Genomic DNA, 18,774 nt, shown 5'->3' on the forward strand with positions numbered 1-18,774 from the left:
TCAGAAGTCCCCCTTCCTGTGCAGTAAACCGGAAAAGCTATCATTAGACAGCAAGCTGGGACATACACGGGGCTCACCTGGGTTTTGTCCCATCTCTCAGAGATCTCAGTCCTTCATTGCCGTTTGTCCAGTGTTTTGAAAACTACTGATTCATACATAGTTTATCTGCTTGTTTCAAGGGGAAGGGTAAATAGGACCCTTGTTATCTCACCTTGGAGGAAGCAGAAGTCCTACTCTTCCATTTTCAAATACTTTGTTAAATGATTTGCTGAACACCATGCAATTATGCTCACAGAATCCCTTACGCTCTGTTATTAACCCAATTTAAAAAGATCATTAGAGTTTATCCAGCAAGAACTTGTTGTTAGGAACACTTTCTGGCTCTTCATGATCACTGATTTTTCTCTAAAGACTTCATACCATGACCTTCTAGAATTTTGTGAGAATGGACATTAAGTTCATCTATCTTCATTTTTCTCAATCCAACTTTTCCCTTCTTTAAAATTATGTATCTATTCTGTTGTGCTTCTCTCCATCATTCCCGAAAGAATATTAATACTGACTACAAAATCATATTTGTAGTAGTACCTTGGTGTGTAATTTCTTTGGATAATTGCAATCATTTAAAATAACAAGTTACCTTTCTCCCTTTGGGGCTCTCTCTGTCACATCTGTTTTCGTTTCATTACATTCCAGGGCAAGCCATAGGAAATGCAGTTAAAAGTACAGATGCTTTGGCATTTTTTTTTTTTTTTAAGTTCCCTTGGTAGCGTGCCATTGATTCTCTAATTTTTCATTGGGGTAAAAACACATAACATAAAATTTACCATCTTAACCATTTTTAAGTTCAGTAATATTATGTATATTCACATTATTGTGAAACAGAGCTCCAAAACTTTTTCATCTTGCAAAACTGAAACTCTATATCCTTTAAACAACAACTTCTCTTTTCCTCCTACTCCACCTCCTGGAAGAAGCTCCATCTTCTACTTTCTTTTTCTATGAATCTTATTACGGATATTTCAGGTAAGTGGAATCGTAACAGTATTTGTCTTTTTGTGACTGGTTTATTTCAGTTTACATAATGTGCTCAGCATTCATCCATATTCTTGCCTCCCTAATTTTGATTCTAGAATCTTAACTCCATTACTTCTAGTGAATATTCTTTAGTCAGGCTAGTATTCTTCCTGTATTTCTAAAGAAAGGTAGCATTTATTTTCTCAAGCTGGATCCGTGAAATGACTTTCTGCTTTACCTCACTTATTAATACCTTATGCATTACTTAGCATCATTTCAATCTTTTGTCATGACTACTCCAGCTCACACTTAAAGTTCCTTTCTCTGAATTTCCAAAACATGTATATTCTCTTGAGCACTATACGTGCACACGGACACACACACATTTTATACTTTTACTGAGTCTGCCCATGACCAGAAGTAAGAGATTTCTTAACCAGATTGTAAGCTCGTGGGTATAGTGTATGTTTCATATATTTAATTCTCAAATAGCACAATTCTGGGAGGAGCGCAGCTACTTAATAAATACTTTTTGACTTGACTTAGTTTATAAATCATCTTTCAAGGGTTAAGTGAGCAGAGAATAGCAGAAAACAGGAGATTTAAAGTTACTTTTCTCATCTAGCTGGAAAAATAGTTCTCTCTTGTTAGAAAGCTAATTTTAAGATACAGTTACAGATAAGTTTATAAAAGATAAATGGAAGAGAATAGTGGCTTTGTTTTTTCAATCTTCCCTCTTGAACTATTTTTCCTGTGTAAGAATCCTCACCCCAATAATCTATCTCATTGATTCTTCCTCTCTCACAAATAAATTACTAAGACACTTCTGATAACAAACTTGAATACTACTCTTGATGCTTTGTTGACAAAACCACTATCAAAACTGTCTTTGAACCTACTTCAAAGACACTTTTAATAGTCTGATAGCTGGCTAACTATACATTCATTTATGTATATGGAGAATAACTTTACAGGCAAAGGAAGATAACAGTAGCTATAAAAAGAATTAACTGAAACTACTACAGGAAATGACAACAATATCAGCAACAATATCTGGCTTCTGGATAACAATTTATTATCTTTTCCCTCCCCCCACCTCAATATTATAAAACTTTCAAACCTACAGAAATTTGGAAAGAATTTTACAGTGAAAACCATATACATTCTTTTTCTAGATATTACCATTAACATTCTGTAATCTCCTTATCACAAATCTATTACAATATTCATGTATTACTAAAATAGTCCCCTAGAAAAAGCATCTAATTATTCAACTTAGCTAAGTATCAAGAAAAACATACTCAGTAAAAATGCTTACAGGACTTCCTGATGGTACAGTGGATAGGAATCTGTCTACCAATGCAGGGGGTACGGGTTCGACTCCTGGTCTGGGAAGATTCCACATGTCATGGAGCAACTAACGCTCACCATAACTACTGAGCCCCTGCACCAGAACTCCTGGAGCCTGTGTGATCTAGGGCCTGAGAGTCACAACTACTGAGCCTGCGTGCTGCAACTACTGAAGCTGGAACGTGGCTAGAGCCCACACGGCCTAACTACTGAAGCCCATGTACCTAGAGCCTATGGTCTGCAACTAGAGAAGACACTGCAATGAGAAGCCTGTGCACCGCAACTAGAGAGAGCCCACATGGAGCAACAAAGACCCAGAGCAACCAAAAATAAATAAATTAATTAATTTAATTTAAAAAAATCGCTTGCGAAGGGAGAAACAGAAGTCTCGCTAGAGTTTTTTTTTATACCAAAGCAAACTTAGAACACACTTCAGTCAACAATATTTACTGAAGTTTTGAGAAGAAGATTGTTGCCACAAATTTTAACTCTCTGTCATTTCTGCTTTAAGATGCACCAAGATTAAAACATTTACAATTTTACTTAATAGCAAATTATTTGATAGTTGCAAAATAGATGACATTAGTTAGTTTTAAGGGAAGAATTAAAACATTTCTAGATAGAAAAAACTTAAGATTAAGATGCTTATATGTAGTCAAACATATTTCTTTTTTTTCTAGATTCCTTTCAAAAGTATATGATTAATGGACCACCAGTAAGTGAATGAATAAATAAAATGTGGTTAACCAGCCATATAACAGAATACTTATCGAGAGAAAGGAATATACTGATACATGCAACACCACCGATTGGTCTAAAATAAAATATGCTAAAAAGAATGTCAAACAAAAATAAGTGCATAATGCATGATTGCAATTATATGAAATTCCAGAATAAGCAACCTACAGTGACACAAACCAGATATGTGTTCAGGGACTCACTGGAAGATGAGGATAGAAATGTTCCATATTACCTGTGGTTGTAGTTACTCAGGCTTATATACTTGCCAAAATACAATGAACTGTACACTTAGAATACTTTAATAAAGCTGATTTTTAAAGTTAAGAAAAAAGATTGATGGAAAAGAAAAATAATCTTATTATGTGTTATTGCTACATAAGTACAATTTGAGTTGTAGCTCCCTCTACTGCAGGAAAAGAAAACTGGCAAGGACATTTCAAAATACAGTTTGGAAACTGAAAAAATACTCATATTAAACAGTGAAGTGAAATCCATTGTGTGTGTGTGTCCCTTAGTGTCTAATACTTAGATTGCACTGACGTTGTGGTAAGCCCTGCATGCTAAGTCACATCAGTCATGTCCGACCCTTTGCGACCCTATGGACTGTAGCCTGCAACGCTTCTCTGTCCATGGGATTCTCCAGGCAGGGATACTGGAGTGGGTTGTTATTTCCTTCTCCAGGGAATCTTCCCAAGCCAGGGATCAAACCTGTATCTCTTATGTCTCCTGCACTGGCAAGCGGGTTATTTACCACTAGCACCACCTGGGAAGCCCCAGGTTAAGTCTTAAGAGGGATTAAAGAATGTGGAGACCATGCTGTGGTCCTTTAGTACACCACTTCAGGAGACTGGACTACATAAATATAACACTTGAGCAATGATTTGCCCACCTGACCTCATGGTGTACTAGCTATTCCTTATCAGGATAGGTAATTCCTTGATCCCTAATTGCTTCCTATAAGTGGTTTCCTGAGTCACAGATGTCAGTGGTTCCCGAAGTGTGATCCTCCAGACAGCAGCATCAGCATCACCTGGTAACTTGTTACAAATGCAGATTCTCAGACTCCACTCTCACCTGCTAATCAGCAACTTTGGCGAGGGAGTCCAGGATCTGTGTTTTAAGAAGCTTTCCGAGTGACTCTGATGCATGCTCAAGTTTAAGAACCACTGCCCTCGGTTTACCAATTTTTGTAACTTCTAACACCACTTAGTTTGCACTGTTTTTGCTTTTCTCCTTCATGTTGGCATCTGAATCTGTGACTCTCTCCAGAAAAAAGATCAACTTCCTTGATTCCCTCACTTTCCACATCTTGCTGCCTTCTTCTTGCTTTATCAGTTTCTTGACTTATTATTAGCTATATTATCTAGCACTAACTGAATTCACACACTGAGCCTAAAGCAGGAAATAAAACAGGTCTATTATTCTCTTCTTCCCACTCCCATTTTGGCAAGATCTTATAAAACTGCTATTTTTCTGCTCTTGCTCTCTTGGAATCAAATGATTCCAATCCTTTATCCCACAAATATTTAATACTGAAACACGTATATGTGACTTCACCATTGACGGTGGGGATACAAGAATAACTAAAATACACAAAAACACCGTCCTTGTTGGTTCATATTCTAAGGCATATATTCTTATATCCCTAGGGAAATTTTATACTATGTTAGAATATAGATGCTATGGTGAAAATTAAAGTAACAGAAAATGAGAGAATAAGGGGACAATTTGAAATTTCACATAGGAAATCAGGAATGCTTTAAAAATTAGTTAGAAATGATAAAGTGATACAATTAAGAACTACTACTTAAGATTTGAAACTATAAGACACCTAGAAGAAAACAGAGAAACAGCTTCTTGACAGGGGTCTTGGCAATGATTTTTTTGGATATGACACCAAAAGCACAAGCAACAAAGGCAAAAATAAGTCTAACTATCTCAAATTAAAAAGCTTCTGCAATGCGAAAGACTCCAAAAAATGAAAAGGCAACCTACAGAATGGGAGAAGATAATTGCAAGTCATGTATCTGGCAGGAGTTAACATCCAAAATATATAAAAAATACACCTCAATAGCTAAAAACTAAATAACCCAATTAAAAACAGGCAGAGGAATTGAATAGACATTTTCCCCAAAATACACAGAAATGGCCAATAGCTATATATGCAAAGATGCTCGACATTATTAATCATTAGGAAAATGCAAATCAAAACCACAATGAGATATCACACCTGTTTCAATGACTGTTACCAAAAAGGCAAGAAATAACAAGTGCTGGTGAAGATGGGGAGAAAAAGAAACCCTTGTGAACTGTTGCTGGGAATGTAGTACAAGTCTTGCACATAATGTTCCACACAAAGAATACTTAAATGATGATGACAATGACATAAGAGCATCTCATTCCATACAGTTCTTGCTGTATGGTTATTAGATTTTCACACAGAGACAAGCACATGCACAACAGGTAAGTTTAGTAACTATACAGCATGATGATCTATTCATTAAGTGGAAGTGGATCATCACAAAGGTCTCCGTCCTCATCATCCTCATGTTGAGTAGGCTGAGGATGAAGAGAAGAGGAGGGGTTGGTCTTGATGTCTCAGAAGTGGAAAGGGAGGCAGGTACTCAGTATAGCTTTATGGAAATACAGCTTAAATTCTGACTTTTTTGCTTTTGCATTTTTCTAAAAATGTTTCTATGTGGTACCAATTACTCATATCATAGAAGGTCCATGTTGTAAAAGAATTCGAAAGCTGTCTTAAATAATCAGAACCCTCCTACCAGGTAGTCTAGGGTCAATTTGCTTCCTGGACCTGCTTCTTCCACATCATCTGCCACTGGTTTGGAAGGGCTCATCTTCTGTTAATTCTTCTGGTGTGGTGTCTAATAGCTCTTGAATTTCTGAAAGATCCATATCTTGAAACCCTTCACCTCCGTTTTTTTTATTTTTTTCCCCCATATCCACAATTTCTCTCATGATTTCTTTGATTGGCTCTGTTGTAGATCCTGTGAAGTCATGCATAACATCTGGACAGTTTTCTCCAGTAAAGATTTACTGTTTTGGGCTTGATGGCTTTCATGGCTTTTTCTTTAACAATGACAGCATCTTCAAGGCTGTAGTCCTTCCATTCCTGTTGTCTCTACTGGGGTTCTCGTCCACAGTATTAAGTCTTTTATGTAAGTACCCTGTGTAAAGAGCCTAAAACATCTGTATGACCCCTGATCTAGAGGCTGACTTAGAGATGTTGTGTGTGGAGGCAAGTAGACCACTTTGATGCCTTTGGTGGTGAACTCTGGAGTTCTAGATGGCCAGGGTCATTGACCAATAATGAAAGAATTCTAAAAAGCAATCTCTTACTGGCAAGGTACTTTCTGACTTCAGGGACAAAGCAAGGATGGAACAAATTCAGAAAAGGGTTCTCCTCCAGGCCTTCTTATTGTGCAACCAAAAGATGGTGTTTTTCTTTTTCCTTCAAGGCTCAAGGGTTATTAGCAGCTTTGAATATAAAGGCAGTTCTGATCAACCCAACTGCATTTGCACAAAATAGCAGAGTTGGCAGTTAACAGTAGAGCTATCTCTTCCTGCCTTAAATCCTGGTGCTTGCTTCTCTTCTTTACTAATAAATGACCTCTGTGGCATTTTCCCCCCTAGAATAGGGCTCTTTTGTCTGCATTAAAAAACTGTTTAGCCAGATATTCTTTATCCTCAACAATTTTCTCAGTGGTGTCTGGGAACTCATCTGCTGCCTCTTGGTCGGCAGAAGCTGCTTCTCTTGTTATCGTGACATTTTTTAAAGCCAAATCTCTTTCCAAAATTTAGCAAACCATCCTTTATTGGCATTAAATCCTCCAGCTTCAGATCCTTCACCTTCCTTTTGCTTTGTCTTATAATGATTTTTTCTCAAATTATACTAGTCTAAAGGAATGCCTTTCTTATAGCAATCCTGCACTCACATAAAAAGCTGCATTTTCATGGAAAGATAAAAGGTATTTTGCAAAAAGTGCAAGGTTTTTGTGTCTGCTGATCTAGCTGCAGCGATGAATCCATGAATTTCTTTTTCTTTCACATAATCATCCTTACACAGATTCATTTATCATGCAGTAGCAAACACTAGCTGCAGACCTCAATCTATAGTAAATGTCAAGCAATTCAATTTTTTCTTGCAATGTCAATGACTTTACTTCTTAGGAACATGTTCAGCATCACTGTGGGGGTACCACGGTGTTATTTACAGTTCACAATATTGCACTAAATATGATGAAAAATATTTAAAAACTAAAAGAGACCACTTTTTCCTTGATAACACAATTTACTAGAGAGATGAACTGCTCCTATGGAGATGATTAGCATTACTCTTCATTTTAAGCATATACTCAAATCATTGGACTGCAAATATAGTGCCATGTATATAGTCTGTGTTAGTGTGAGTTTTGAGAAATTTTAATTTTAATAATAGATCTGTATATATTTCATGGTAGTCTATGATAAAATAGACTAGTATGTACATATATTTTATGAATTCATGATGTACCTGATTTTTTTCCTTAATTTTTTCAATACTCCTAGGTCACACGGTTCATTTGCAAGTTTTTTCAAATTACCACAAAACTCAAAAAAACTTTCCAATATATTTATTAAAAATAACCTATATATAAGTGGATCTGCACAGCTGAACCTAAGTTATTCTAGGATCAACTATAATTATCTTTGGGAAGTGAAAATAGATGTGGCATACAGAAAAACTTTTATTTTTCATTTTTTCTGTTCCATACTACTTAATTCATTTTGCCATATCCACAGACTATTTTTCTACTTTAAAAATATCAACATTCAAAAAACTAAGATCATGACATCTGGTCCCATAACTTCAAGCAAATAGATGGGGTAAATGTGGAAACAGAGAAAGATTTTATTTTCTTGGGCTCCAAAATCACTGTGGACAGTGACTGTAGCCATGAAAGTAAGACACTTGCTCCTTGGAAGAAAAGCTATGATAAACCTAGACAGCATATTAAAAAGCAGAGACATCATTTTGTCAAAAAAGGTCTGTCAACTCAAAGCTATGGTTTTTCCAGTAGTCATGTAGAGATGTGAAAGAAGGACCATAAAGAAGGCTGAGCACCAAAAAAGTGATGCTTTCGACCTTGGTCCTGGAGAAGATGCTTGAGAATCCCTTGGACAGTGAGGAGATCAAACCAGTCAATCCTAAAAGAAATCAACCCTGAATATTCATTGGAAGGATTGATGCTAAAGCTGAAGCTCCAATATACTTCGGCCAGCTGATGCGAAGAGTCAACTCACTGGAAAAGACCCTGATTCTGGGAAAGACTGGGGGTAGGAGGGGAAGGGGGCGACAGAGGATAAGATGGTTTGATGGTATTACTGATTGATGGACATGAGTTTGAGCAGACTCCAGGAGATGGTTAGGGACAGGGAAGCCTGGTGTGCTTCAGTCCATGGGCTCACAAAGAGTCAGACATGACTTGGTGACTACACAACAACAGACTATTTTTATACTTTAAAAATATCTGTATTAAAAACAATCATACTAGCCTTGATTACAGAGGAGCTACACAAGACAAAGGAAACAGATGTTTATCTGACTAATTTTAATGTGACAAGTGCTATGCTCTTCATTCTGTACAGTTTAACAAACATTTGTTGAGTGTATGTATACTCTATCCCAAACATGAAGCAGTGATGGTATTAATATTTGCAGACTATCAAAACAAAGGAAGTACTGTAGGTATACCTAAAGATGGCCTAATCCTGTCTTAGTTTTGGAGAGGACTCCCAGAGACAGTGATATTTGAGCTAGACCTTGAAAAAGTAATAGGATTTTCTAAGGGATATAAAAAATAAATGATAAATTTTATGCACAAGTGAAAGCAAGAGTAAAGACACACACACTCAACAAATGTTTGTTGAAATATACAGAATGAATAGTATAGCACCTGTCACATTAAAATTAGATAAACATCTATTTCCTCTGCCTTGTGTAGGTCCTAAGAAATCAAGGCTAATATTAATTGTTTTTAATACAGATATCTCTAAAGCATAAAAACTGTATGCAGATATAGCAAAATGAATTAAATAGTATGAAACAGAAAACATACAGTAGGCAGGTATGGATCAAATAAATGCAGGGGGAAAGTGGTGTAGTAGGAGATGTGACTAAAAGGTACATGCAGAACTCAATCATTCAGTAAAACAGCAAAGAATATAAAAAACACAGAAATACAAAACAAACTTTTTCGTCCATCTTTCTCACTTGTGGAAGTATACGTGTAGGATAATGTCTAGAAGTAGGATTACTGAGGCAAAAATAATGTGCTCTTAATATTTCAACACGTTCTTTGTAAAAAGATTTCCCCACCCACAACAAACAATGTACACGGTCACTTCCAGTGCTTGTAAGTGACTAGATCCATATGTTCTTATTAACACCAGAATGCGAACTTCTTAAATCTTAAGTAACTGAAAGTGAAACATGGTATTTGATTATTCATTTTATTTCATTTCTTTATGAGTGGGTCAAATATATATTTTTCATGTATTTATGGTATTTCCCATCTGTTTTCCAGTAAACTGCCTTAAGTTTTTCCTTACAAGAAAATTTACCCATTGACAAGCAAAAGTACTGCAAATATATTTACACTGTAAAAGACAATTGATACTTTACTTTGTCTGATGTTCTTCCCCACCCCACCCCCACCCTTGCAGATGTTTATTTTTCTGCAATTAAAAATTTAAATCTTTTCTTCTATGGTTTCTGGGTTGTGCGTCATGCCATCTTCATCCCAACAGCTGGGGAGTAAAAAAAAAACTTTGATTTGTTTTAGAATTTTACTTCATTTTTAATATTTAAAGCTATGTTCTATATAATTTCAGTTTTAGTATTTACAGGAATCCAGTTTTGTGTTTTTTTGGATAATTTTTCTAACTTCATTTATTAAATTATTTAACTTTTCCTCAATGATCTGAACTGCCTTTTTTCAAAGATGACATTTCCACATGTAAGTGGACTTATTTTTGAAATCTATCCTGTTCCACTGTTTAATTTATTCTTACATCATTTCTAAACCTTTTTAATTAGCATAGCTTTATAATGCACTTTTAAAATGATCTATTTTATATACAAATATTGTATACTATATGATATGAAGTAGGTTGTATTTTTCATTATCTGCAAGATTTGTCTCCTATGGTGATCATACTTTGTCAGCATAGCTAAGCTGGAACTATATTTGTCAGAATTACTTTCTCTGTACAATTCTGAGTTAGGGTTTGCTACAAAAAACATATATATGATGCGGAGGAAGAAAAAGCATGAGCCATTATGCTCTCAGGGGCAGTGCAGGGTTGCCACGTGCTGTTAAGAGTTATGCATATTGTCAGGGATTACCTGGCTCACCTTGGAGGTGTGGGGCAGCTGCCAGACCTGCATTTTCTGCAGTTCCTACTGGAGCACCTCATCAATTTCTCCAATTTCTAAGACAGGCTTGTGTAGCCCCATGGCAGAAGGTGCCAAGTACTTCTGCAAGTCACTTGCTTATGAACACTGGAGGAAGTGAGACAGATGTGGGATCGCTTGTCCTTGTGAGTTCTCCAGCTTGTCCTCATTCTCCTTTGCTTCACATCTGCCTTTCTTTCCCCAGCTCCTAGGCACACTTTATACCTTCTACCTTGTATTTTGTGCCAGGTATGACTCTAAGGGCTTTGCTGTATTAATCCTCATAACAACCCTTTTAGGTGATACTATTATTAATTCCTCTTTTACAGATGATGAAACTGAGGTAGAGAGATGAAGTAATTTGTCCAAAGTCACACAACTATTAAGAAAAAGAGTTGGGAAAAAACAGATAAATATGAACTGGTTAAGAATACATGGTTAGATGTCTTTAATGTTTGGTTAACTTGTGTATATACAGAAAAGACATACCTATTAAATCTGTGCATGATACAAAGCTGGAATAGATAATACATTAAAAGAAAAACTCAAGGGTTCAAAAAATTTTCAATAAATTAGAATATGTTAAATCTACCAAAATAAAACTTAATGATGAATGAAGGGAAAAGGTAATTAAATTTCAGAAAAGCTAATCATACCAATATAAGAGAGAAAATAATTATCTTAGTTCATATTTAAAAGGAAAAAGACCTATAGTAAAATTTCAAGATATATTACCACGGCCACCATAAAACAGAATACAATACTATCTTCATGTATAAGTATGGCTGAGTCCCTTTGCTGTCCACCTGAATTGTCAGAACGTTGTCAATCAGCTATACTCCAATACAAAATAAAAAGTTTAAATAAATAAATGTTTTTTTAAGAAAGAATATAATAGTATCTTTCACTAATGAAGGTATAATGAGCAACTTAGTGACTGGTACTCTGCACTGGTTTAATCACATCTGATACAGTGTTCAGTCTAGGAAACCATGGAATCATTCTCCAGAGAAACCAACCAGAATGGTATCAGAAACAAATAATTCAGAAACTTGTCATCTTTAGCCTAATATATACAAATATTGTTAGTTAACATCCATGTAGAAGACTCCATATTTCCAAAGGATAAAGCATGGAACATAGAATAGAACTCACAGTGAAGCAGATTTTTAACTCAATATAAGAAACATGCTTCTAGTAAAGAGAATTCAAATTGGAAAAGTTAAACTGTCACTGTTTGCAGATGATATGATACTATACACAGAAGATCCAAAGGATGTTATCAGAAAACTACCATCAGAGCTCAGAGCTCTGGAATGAATTATCAGAGCTCAGCAATGAATCTGGTAAAGTTCCAGGTTACAAAATTGATACATAAAAATCTGTTGCATTTCTATACATTAACAGTGCAACATTAGAGAGAGAAATTCAAGAAGCAATTCCATTTAACATCATTCTTTGCATCACAAAGAATAAAATATCTAGGAATAAACCTACCTAAGGAGACAAAAGATCTGTACTCTGAAAACCATAAGATGCTGATAAAAGAAATCAAAGAAGATATAAACAGATCGAAAGGTATACCATGTTTGTATATTGGAAGAATCAATATTGTCAAAATGACTATACTACCCAAGGCAATCTAAGAGCCAACGCAACCCTTATTAAATTACCAGTGGCTTTTTTCACAGAACTAGAACAACAACAACAACAACAAAATCTCAAAATTTGTAATGAGACATGAAAGACCCTGAAGAGTCAAAGCAATATTGAAAAAGAAAAATGGAGCTGGAGGAATCAGGTTCCCTGACTTCAGACTATACTACAAACTACACTCATCAAAACAGTAAGGTACCACATTAAAAACAGAAACATAGATCAATAGGATAGAAAATCCAGAAATAAGGCCATGCACCTACAGTCAATTAATCTATGACAAAGGAGGCAAGATGATACAATGTTGGAAAGACAGTCTCTTCAACAAATGGTGCTGGGAAAAGTGGACAGCCAAATGTAAAAAAAAAAAAAAAAATGAAATTAGGTTATTCCTTAACTCCATACACAAAAAGAAGCTCAAAATGGATTAAAGATCTAAATGCTAGACCAGACACTATAAAACTCTTAGAGGAAAACATAGGCAGAACACTCTCCAACATAAATCACAGCTGCTGATGCTAAGTCGCTTCAGTCGTGTCCGACTCTGCGACCCCATAGACCGGCAGCCCAGGAGGCTCCACCGTCCCTGGGATTCTCCAGGCAAGAATACTGGAGTGGGTTGCCATTTCCTTCTCCAGTGCATGAAAGTGAAAAGTGAAAGGGAAGTCGCTCAGTCATGTCCGACTCTTAGCGACACCATGGACTGCAGCCTACCAGGCTCCTCCATCCATGGGATTTTCCAGGCAAGAGTACTGGAGTGGGGTGCCATTGCCTTCTCCTTAAATGAGATGACGAAGCTTCATCTTTTTTAATCCATCTCCCAGAATAATGGAAATTAAAGCAAAAATAAACAAATGGGGTCTACTTAAACTCAAAAACCTTTGCACAGCAAAAGAAACAATAAACAAAATGAAAAGACAACCCACAGACTGGGAGAAAATATTTGCAAATGATGTGACTGATAAGGGATTAGTCTCCAAAATTTACAAACAGCTTATTACATTTAATAGCATAACAACAAGAAACCCACTCAAAAAATGGGTAGAAGACCTGAATAGACATTTCTCTGAAGAGGACATACAGCCAAGAGGCACATGAAAAGATGTCCAACATTGCTAGTTATTAGAGAAATGCAAATCAAAACTACAATGAGATATCGTGTCACACCAGTCAGAATGGCTATCATAAAAAAATCCACAAACAACAAATGCTGGGAGAGAGTGTAGAGAGATGGGAGCTCTCCCACACTGTTGGTGGGAATGTAAATTGTTACACCCACTATAGAGAACAGTACAGAGGTTCCTCAAAAAACTAAAAACAGAACTAACATATGACCCTGCAATCCCATTCCTGGGCATACATCCAGAGAAAAACATGGCCCAAAAAGATATATGCACTTCAACGTTCTTGCAGCACTGTTTGCAATAGCCAAGACATGGAAACAACCTCAATGTCCATTGACAGAGGAATAGATAAAGATGTAGTACCTATAGACAATGAAATATTACTCAGCCACTAAAAAGAATGAAATAAGGTCATTTGCAGCAACATGCGTGGACCTAGAGAGTGTCATATTGTGTGAAGTAAGTAAGACAGAGAAGGAGAAATATGACATCCTTTATATCTGGGATCTAAGAAGAAATGATACAAATGAACTTACTTACAAAACAGAAAAAGACTCTCAGACTTAGAAAACAAATTCATAGTTGCTGGCGGGGCGGGGGTGAGGGGTGGGGTGGAGCAATAGTTAAGGACTTCAGGAAGGTCATGTACACATTGCTATACTTAAAATGGATAACCAACAAAAACCTATTGTATAGCACATGGAACTCTGCTCAATGTTATGTGCCAGCCTGGATGGTAAGTTTGGGGGAGAATGGATACATACATATGTATGGCTGAGTCCTTTTGCTGTTCACCTAAAACTATCACAACATTGTTAATAAGCTATACCCCAATACAAAATGTTTTGGTGTTAAAAAAAAATTAAAAACATGAATGTGCTTCTAATAATAAAAGCTTCTGAACAATGCAGTGTTAGCCTTATAAGGCAGTGATGTGCTTTATCATCTAATGAGATTAACAAAACACCTTATGACACACTGTTCTTTATGTTGTAAAGAGATCTGTAGCACTGGGAATGTCCGTATGTAGAGAGGAGGAATGGACTGGAATGGTGTTTGTTGGATCTCTAAATTTTTTGCAGCTCAAAAAATTTCTTTTGATTCTAGGCATAAAGACAGCAACTGAATTTGAGGCAGGAAAATAGGCAGTTTAATTTATTTTTACCTGATAACAAAAGCAAAACCAGAAAAGCATCTAAAAGAATAACACCAATTAAGGTACATGACAGTATACATTTTGATGTTGCTGATATACTTATCAAGATATTCATCTATATATGTATATGTGCACTTAATAGCCTACTTAATATTATACAGTGAAGAGTCTATAATATCCATTGTGGATGTACAATAACTTATTTAACTTTCCAACTAATACTAACCCAAGAGTAACTTTTTATAAACCTTCAATAAACATTCATGTACATAAATCTTTTTCCATAGCCTTGACTATATAAGAGTATTGATATATTCTTATAGAGCTTTCCAGAATTCTGCCATTATACTCAAATTATGAATTTTAAGATAGGGTGAAAAAGCACACAAGCAAGATACACAGGCGCACATATGCAAAACAATTTCTGCCTCAGAGATCCTGATACCAGAGAAAACAGACACACCATAGTAAGTTGGTCTTGATTTTATGCATTTCTTTTTTAATAGTAAATTCGTTAAGAAGACAATGTTAATGCATAGTAAAGGGCTAAAGACAAAATAAAGGTACTCTTATTTGACAAAGAGTCTAAGTCATTCTTCCATGAGATGAAACTAAAAATTGAAGAGTAAACTATACAAGACTTCACTATATATTTGGAATAAAATTTACTGGAATAAAACATAGTCACAATTGATCACATAGTGACCACATAGCAAAACCAGCCTACGGTTTAAAAAAATTTTACAGCATCTACTTACTTTAATGTTTCAGCAAGAAAGAAGCTCTGCTGTACATCATCATGCGTAGGAGTAGAGGAGTACACATCCTTCACCCCAGAAAATCCGCCACTGACTCGGCAATACTTTTCAATAGCCTGTGAAAGAGATCAGACAAGAGTCAGTTCCATAGAATTTCAAGTTTTGAAGGACAAGTTAAGGAACCATAGTCAAAAGTTCAGAGAATCTCTATGAAAATTTTACAGTTTCAGAATAAGACTTTTTTAATCAAATGGAAGTAGCCTTGCACTGGAAAAATTAACTGAAGCATCCTGTTTGATGTAGAATGTCTCTCCAAAACTCTTTAATCTTTTTAAGATATTTTATATTTTCCTAACTTAGGAGTCAAATTTAGTCTATTCACACTGAGTTAGAGATCTGTCTGGTACAATAAAACCTCATTAATTCTGACAAATCAAGAGGGAAGTCAGTTTGAACTAAAAATTTTAAAAGCAATTTTATCATTTCCAAGGATAAACAACAATCCAACTCATGCTAAAAAGTGTATTACTGAAGGAGCTCTCCACAGCAACAGCAATATGATATTTACTGTAAACACACTATATGCCAGTGTATTATCATAATCCTATGAATTAAGCATTATAGTTGGTATAAACTGGCAGGAAGAGCCCACCCTCACACCTATTACAATAATAATCACAAATATTGAGAGCTAACAATCATTAAGAATTTACTATATGCTGAAGGCTTAAGAGCTTTAAATCTATTAACAATTATATTTCTAACAACCCTGTGAGGCTATCTTAATAGCTTTACTATTCAGATGGGAAAACTGAGGCAAAGAGTAATTTGCTCCACATTATTATTAACTACTATGTTCTACTGCCCAAAGGGGAGTTCATATTCTTAATTTATCCTTCTTCATCTTTGAACATGTCTGAATAAAATATTCTGAATTAAACAGAATCTATTCAAAACCCTGTTAATTCAAAACTATCAAACATTCTGCTTTTGTAGATGTATTACTCTTTGCAATTAAGCCATACAGAAAGAGTTGAAAGCACATATGATTCTTTTCTTTCTCTACTCCACCAAACCCAGAGAAATTGAATGAAGGTATGGTTATTTAACTCATCATTATGCTGTGGCTTACTGCTTCTAGCCTTGCTACTTTTCTTACTTATATGGTCTTCCTCCTTTCTGAAGAAGAGCTAATTAACACTTACACTATTCATTTTTACATAATTCCTCTAAATAAGAAGCAATAAATGTTAGGGGACATTCAAGTCATATTCATTGCAGGATTACCTTACCTCTTTCCCTTATACTGGAGAACGGAATGACAATCTACTCCAGTATCCTTGCCTGGAGAATCCCATGGACAGAGGAGCCTGGCGGGCTACAGTCCATGGGGTCGCAAAGAGTCGGACACAACTGAGCGACTAACACTCACTTCTCCTATATATTGGTTTACCTCAGCATTAGTAAGCCGTTACTACACAACAGAAGTGTGTGTGTGTGTCCTGTTCTCAAACCACTGTGCCAACACTGTGTCTCTTTCTCAACTGTGGCAGGACACTCCTGCACAAAGTTCCCCTAGCAGCTGTGTTCCAATTTTGGACCCAGGCAGAGAAAAGCAGCAATAATAAATGCTTTGCCTGTTCCTGCTCTGTATTTGTAATCACCTTGCTTCTATTAATAGTCTCTTAAACTCCATAAAGAACATCTATGTCTGAATGGCAAATGACACATAAGTGTCCTCACCTTAGTTCAAGTCTTTATCACATCATTTCTACATTATTGCAGTGGTCTCCAAAACCCACCAACTTGCAGATTACAATCAGATCCTTTTGTTGTGTTAGTCCCCACTAAAAAGTCTTCAACAGTTCCTTCCCCTTTCAAAAACCTTTAGTAGTCCCAGGATGGACTCTTAAAGTTAAGGAGTTTTAGTGGGTAAGAGATGGAGAAGAAAAAGAAGATCAGAGAGATTGTGAGCTAGGCAAAGGACCTTCTACCCCTACTTTGCAAATGAGAAACACTTGCATAGTACATGAGAAAAGTGTGTGTGTATGACATCTGAAACACTGAGTAAAGTATTCATGCCTTGACCTAACATGCAAGACTATCTACATAATGGCACCAAACTTTTGTCTAGTTGACCCGTGAAACCTTCTTTTTACATAAATTGGGCTACATTCTGATCTAAAATACATCTTACACATTCTTGTCTGCACAATTTATTAACACTATTTATCTCACCTAGAATGTCTTTGGTTCTATCTAGACTCCAAGTTTAAGGTAAATAATTTGAATATGACTATCCATTGTAATTAGTACTGTTTATCATAATTAGTATGTCTCAGAGAATAAAACACCTCCTCACTTCCAGTGATAAGCTATACTTTCATGAACAATCTTATTGACTTTTCTTTCTCCCAGGTACTGATGACAATGGAATTCTCTGAAAGGTTAGCGTTTTACAAGTAAACCATTTGCTTTCTTTACTTACTAACCATTAAAAATTCCTCTTTTCAAATATATGTATGTGAATACACACACCCAGGTGGCACAGTGGTAGAGAATCTGCATGGCAATGCAGGAGATACAAGAGAGGTGGTGGGTCTGATCCCTAGGTCAGGAAGATCCTCTGAAATAGGAAATGGCAACCCATTCCAGTATTCTTGCCTGGAAAATCCCATGGACAGAGGAGCCTAGGGGGCTACAGCCCATGGGGTTGCAGTCAGACATGCCTGAGCATGCACACAACACACACACACATACATGGAGAGACAGAGTATGTGTGTGTGTTGGCATTATCTTTCAGTGTAGAAAAATTTTAACAATTCAATAATCCTTCTTGTGGTGCCACTAAAGAATTACTCTGAACACAAACTGAAGTGAATGGGGGTTAATTTACCTAGGCTGTGAATCTGGACAATTTTACAATGATTTTAGTTTACTCTAGAGGTTAAGCATTAATAGTCAAGTATAGAAATTTTATAATCATAGTGAAAAACTGCCATTTAAATGATTCTAAACATGAAGTAACATGGATGAGGACACATGGCACTGATTTAACAGTCTTGCACATAAAATGAAATACTGGCTTATTTACCAGTGCTGCTTCCCAGCCCCACTCCCGGTATCTTGGATCGTGAGTGAATCGCCAGAGGTACCAATAGGTTTCAATGACTTCTGGACGGAGGATGTAATACTTTTCAGCCTGCCGGACTGCCACAGCTTCTACTGCACCATCAAACTTGAATGATTCAGGACCAAGCTTTAATGCTGTAACATGACAAAAGAAATAAATGAGCACAGTAAACCATTTTTGTTGGGTTTGCCAGAAATTTTTCCTCCCTTGAAAGAATACAGTATAAAGTAATTTTATAGCTGTTTTATTGCTGCTGTTTTGCAAAATCAGTGACTTTAAAAGCTCCACATTTTCTTATAAATATTTCTATTATTCTGACATGAAATATTTTTCATAATGTATATCAACATACTGCTACATCTAACTAAAGTGACAAGAGTCTAGTA

The 18,774-nt window shown here is 36.0% G+C and overlaps 1 protein-coding gene across 5 annotated transcripts in view; it reads right to left on the reverse strand.

Annotated features, from left to right (window-relative positions):
• MAN1A2 (mannosidase alpha class 1A member 2) overlaps positions 1–18,774 on the reverse strand; it is a 181,947-nt gene that overhangs the window by 47,600 nt on the left and 115,573 nt on the right. For 4 of the 5 annotated variants that reach the window (XM_061409765.1, XM_061409756.1, XM_061409730.1 and 1 more), the window contains 2 exons: positions 18,350–18,522; positions 15,256–15,371 (listed from right to left, as the gene is read on the reverse strand). In XM_061409765.1, the coding sequence (XP_061265749.1) occupies positions 15,256–15,371; positions 18,350–18,522 (289 nt within the window). Of the gene's footprint in view, positions 1–674; positions 9,916–15,255; positions 15,372–18,349; positions 18,523–18,774 lie in introns of those variants that run through there. The other variant, XM_061409749.1, reaches the window with a different exon arrangement.

The sequence above is a fragment of the Bos javanicus genome, chromosome 3 (genome assembly GCF_032452875.1).
Source record: "Bos javanicus breed banteng chromosome 3, ARS-OSU_banteng_1.0, whole genome shotgun sequence".
Lineage (NCBI taxonomy): Eukaryota > Metazoa > Chordata > Mammalia > Artiodactyla > Bovidae > Bos > Bos javanicus.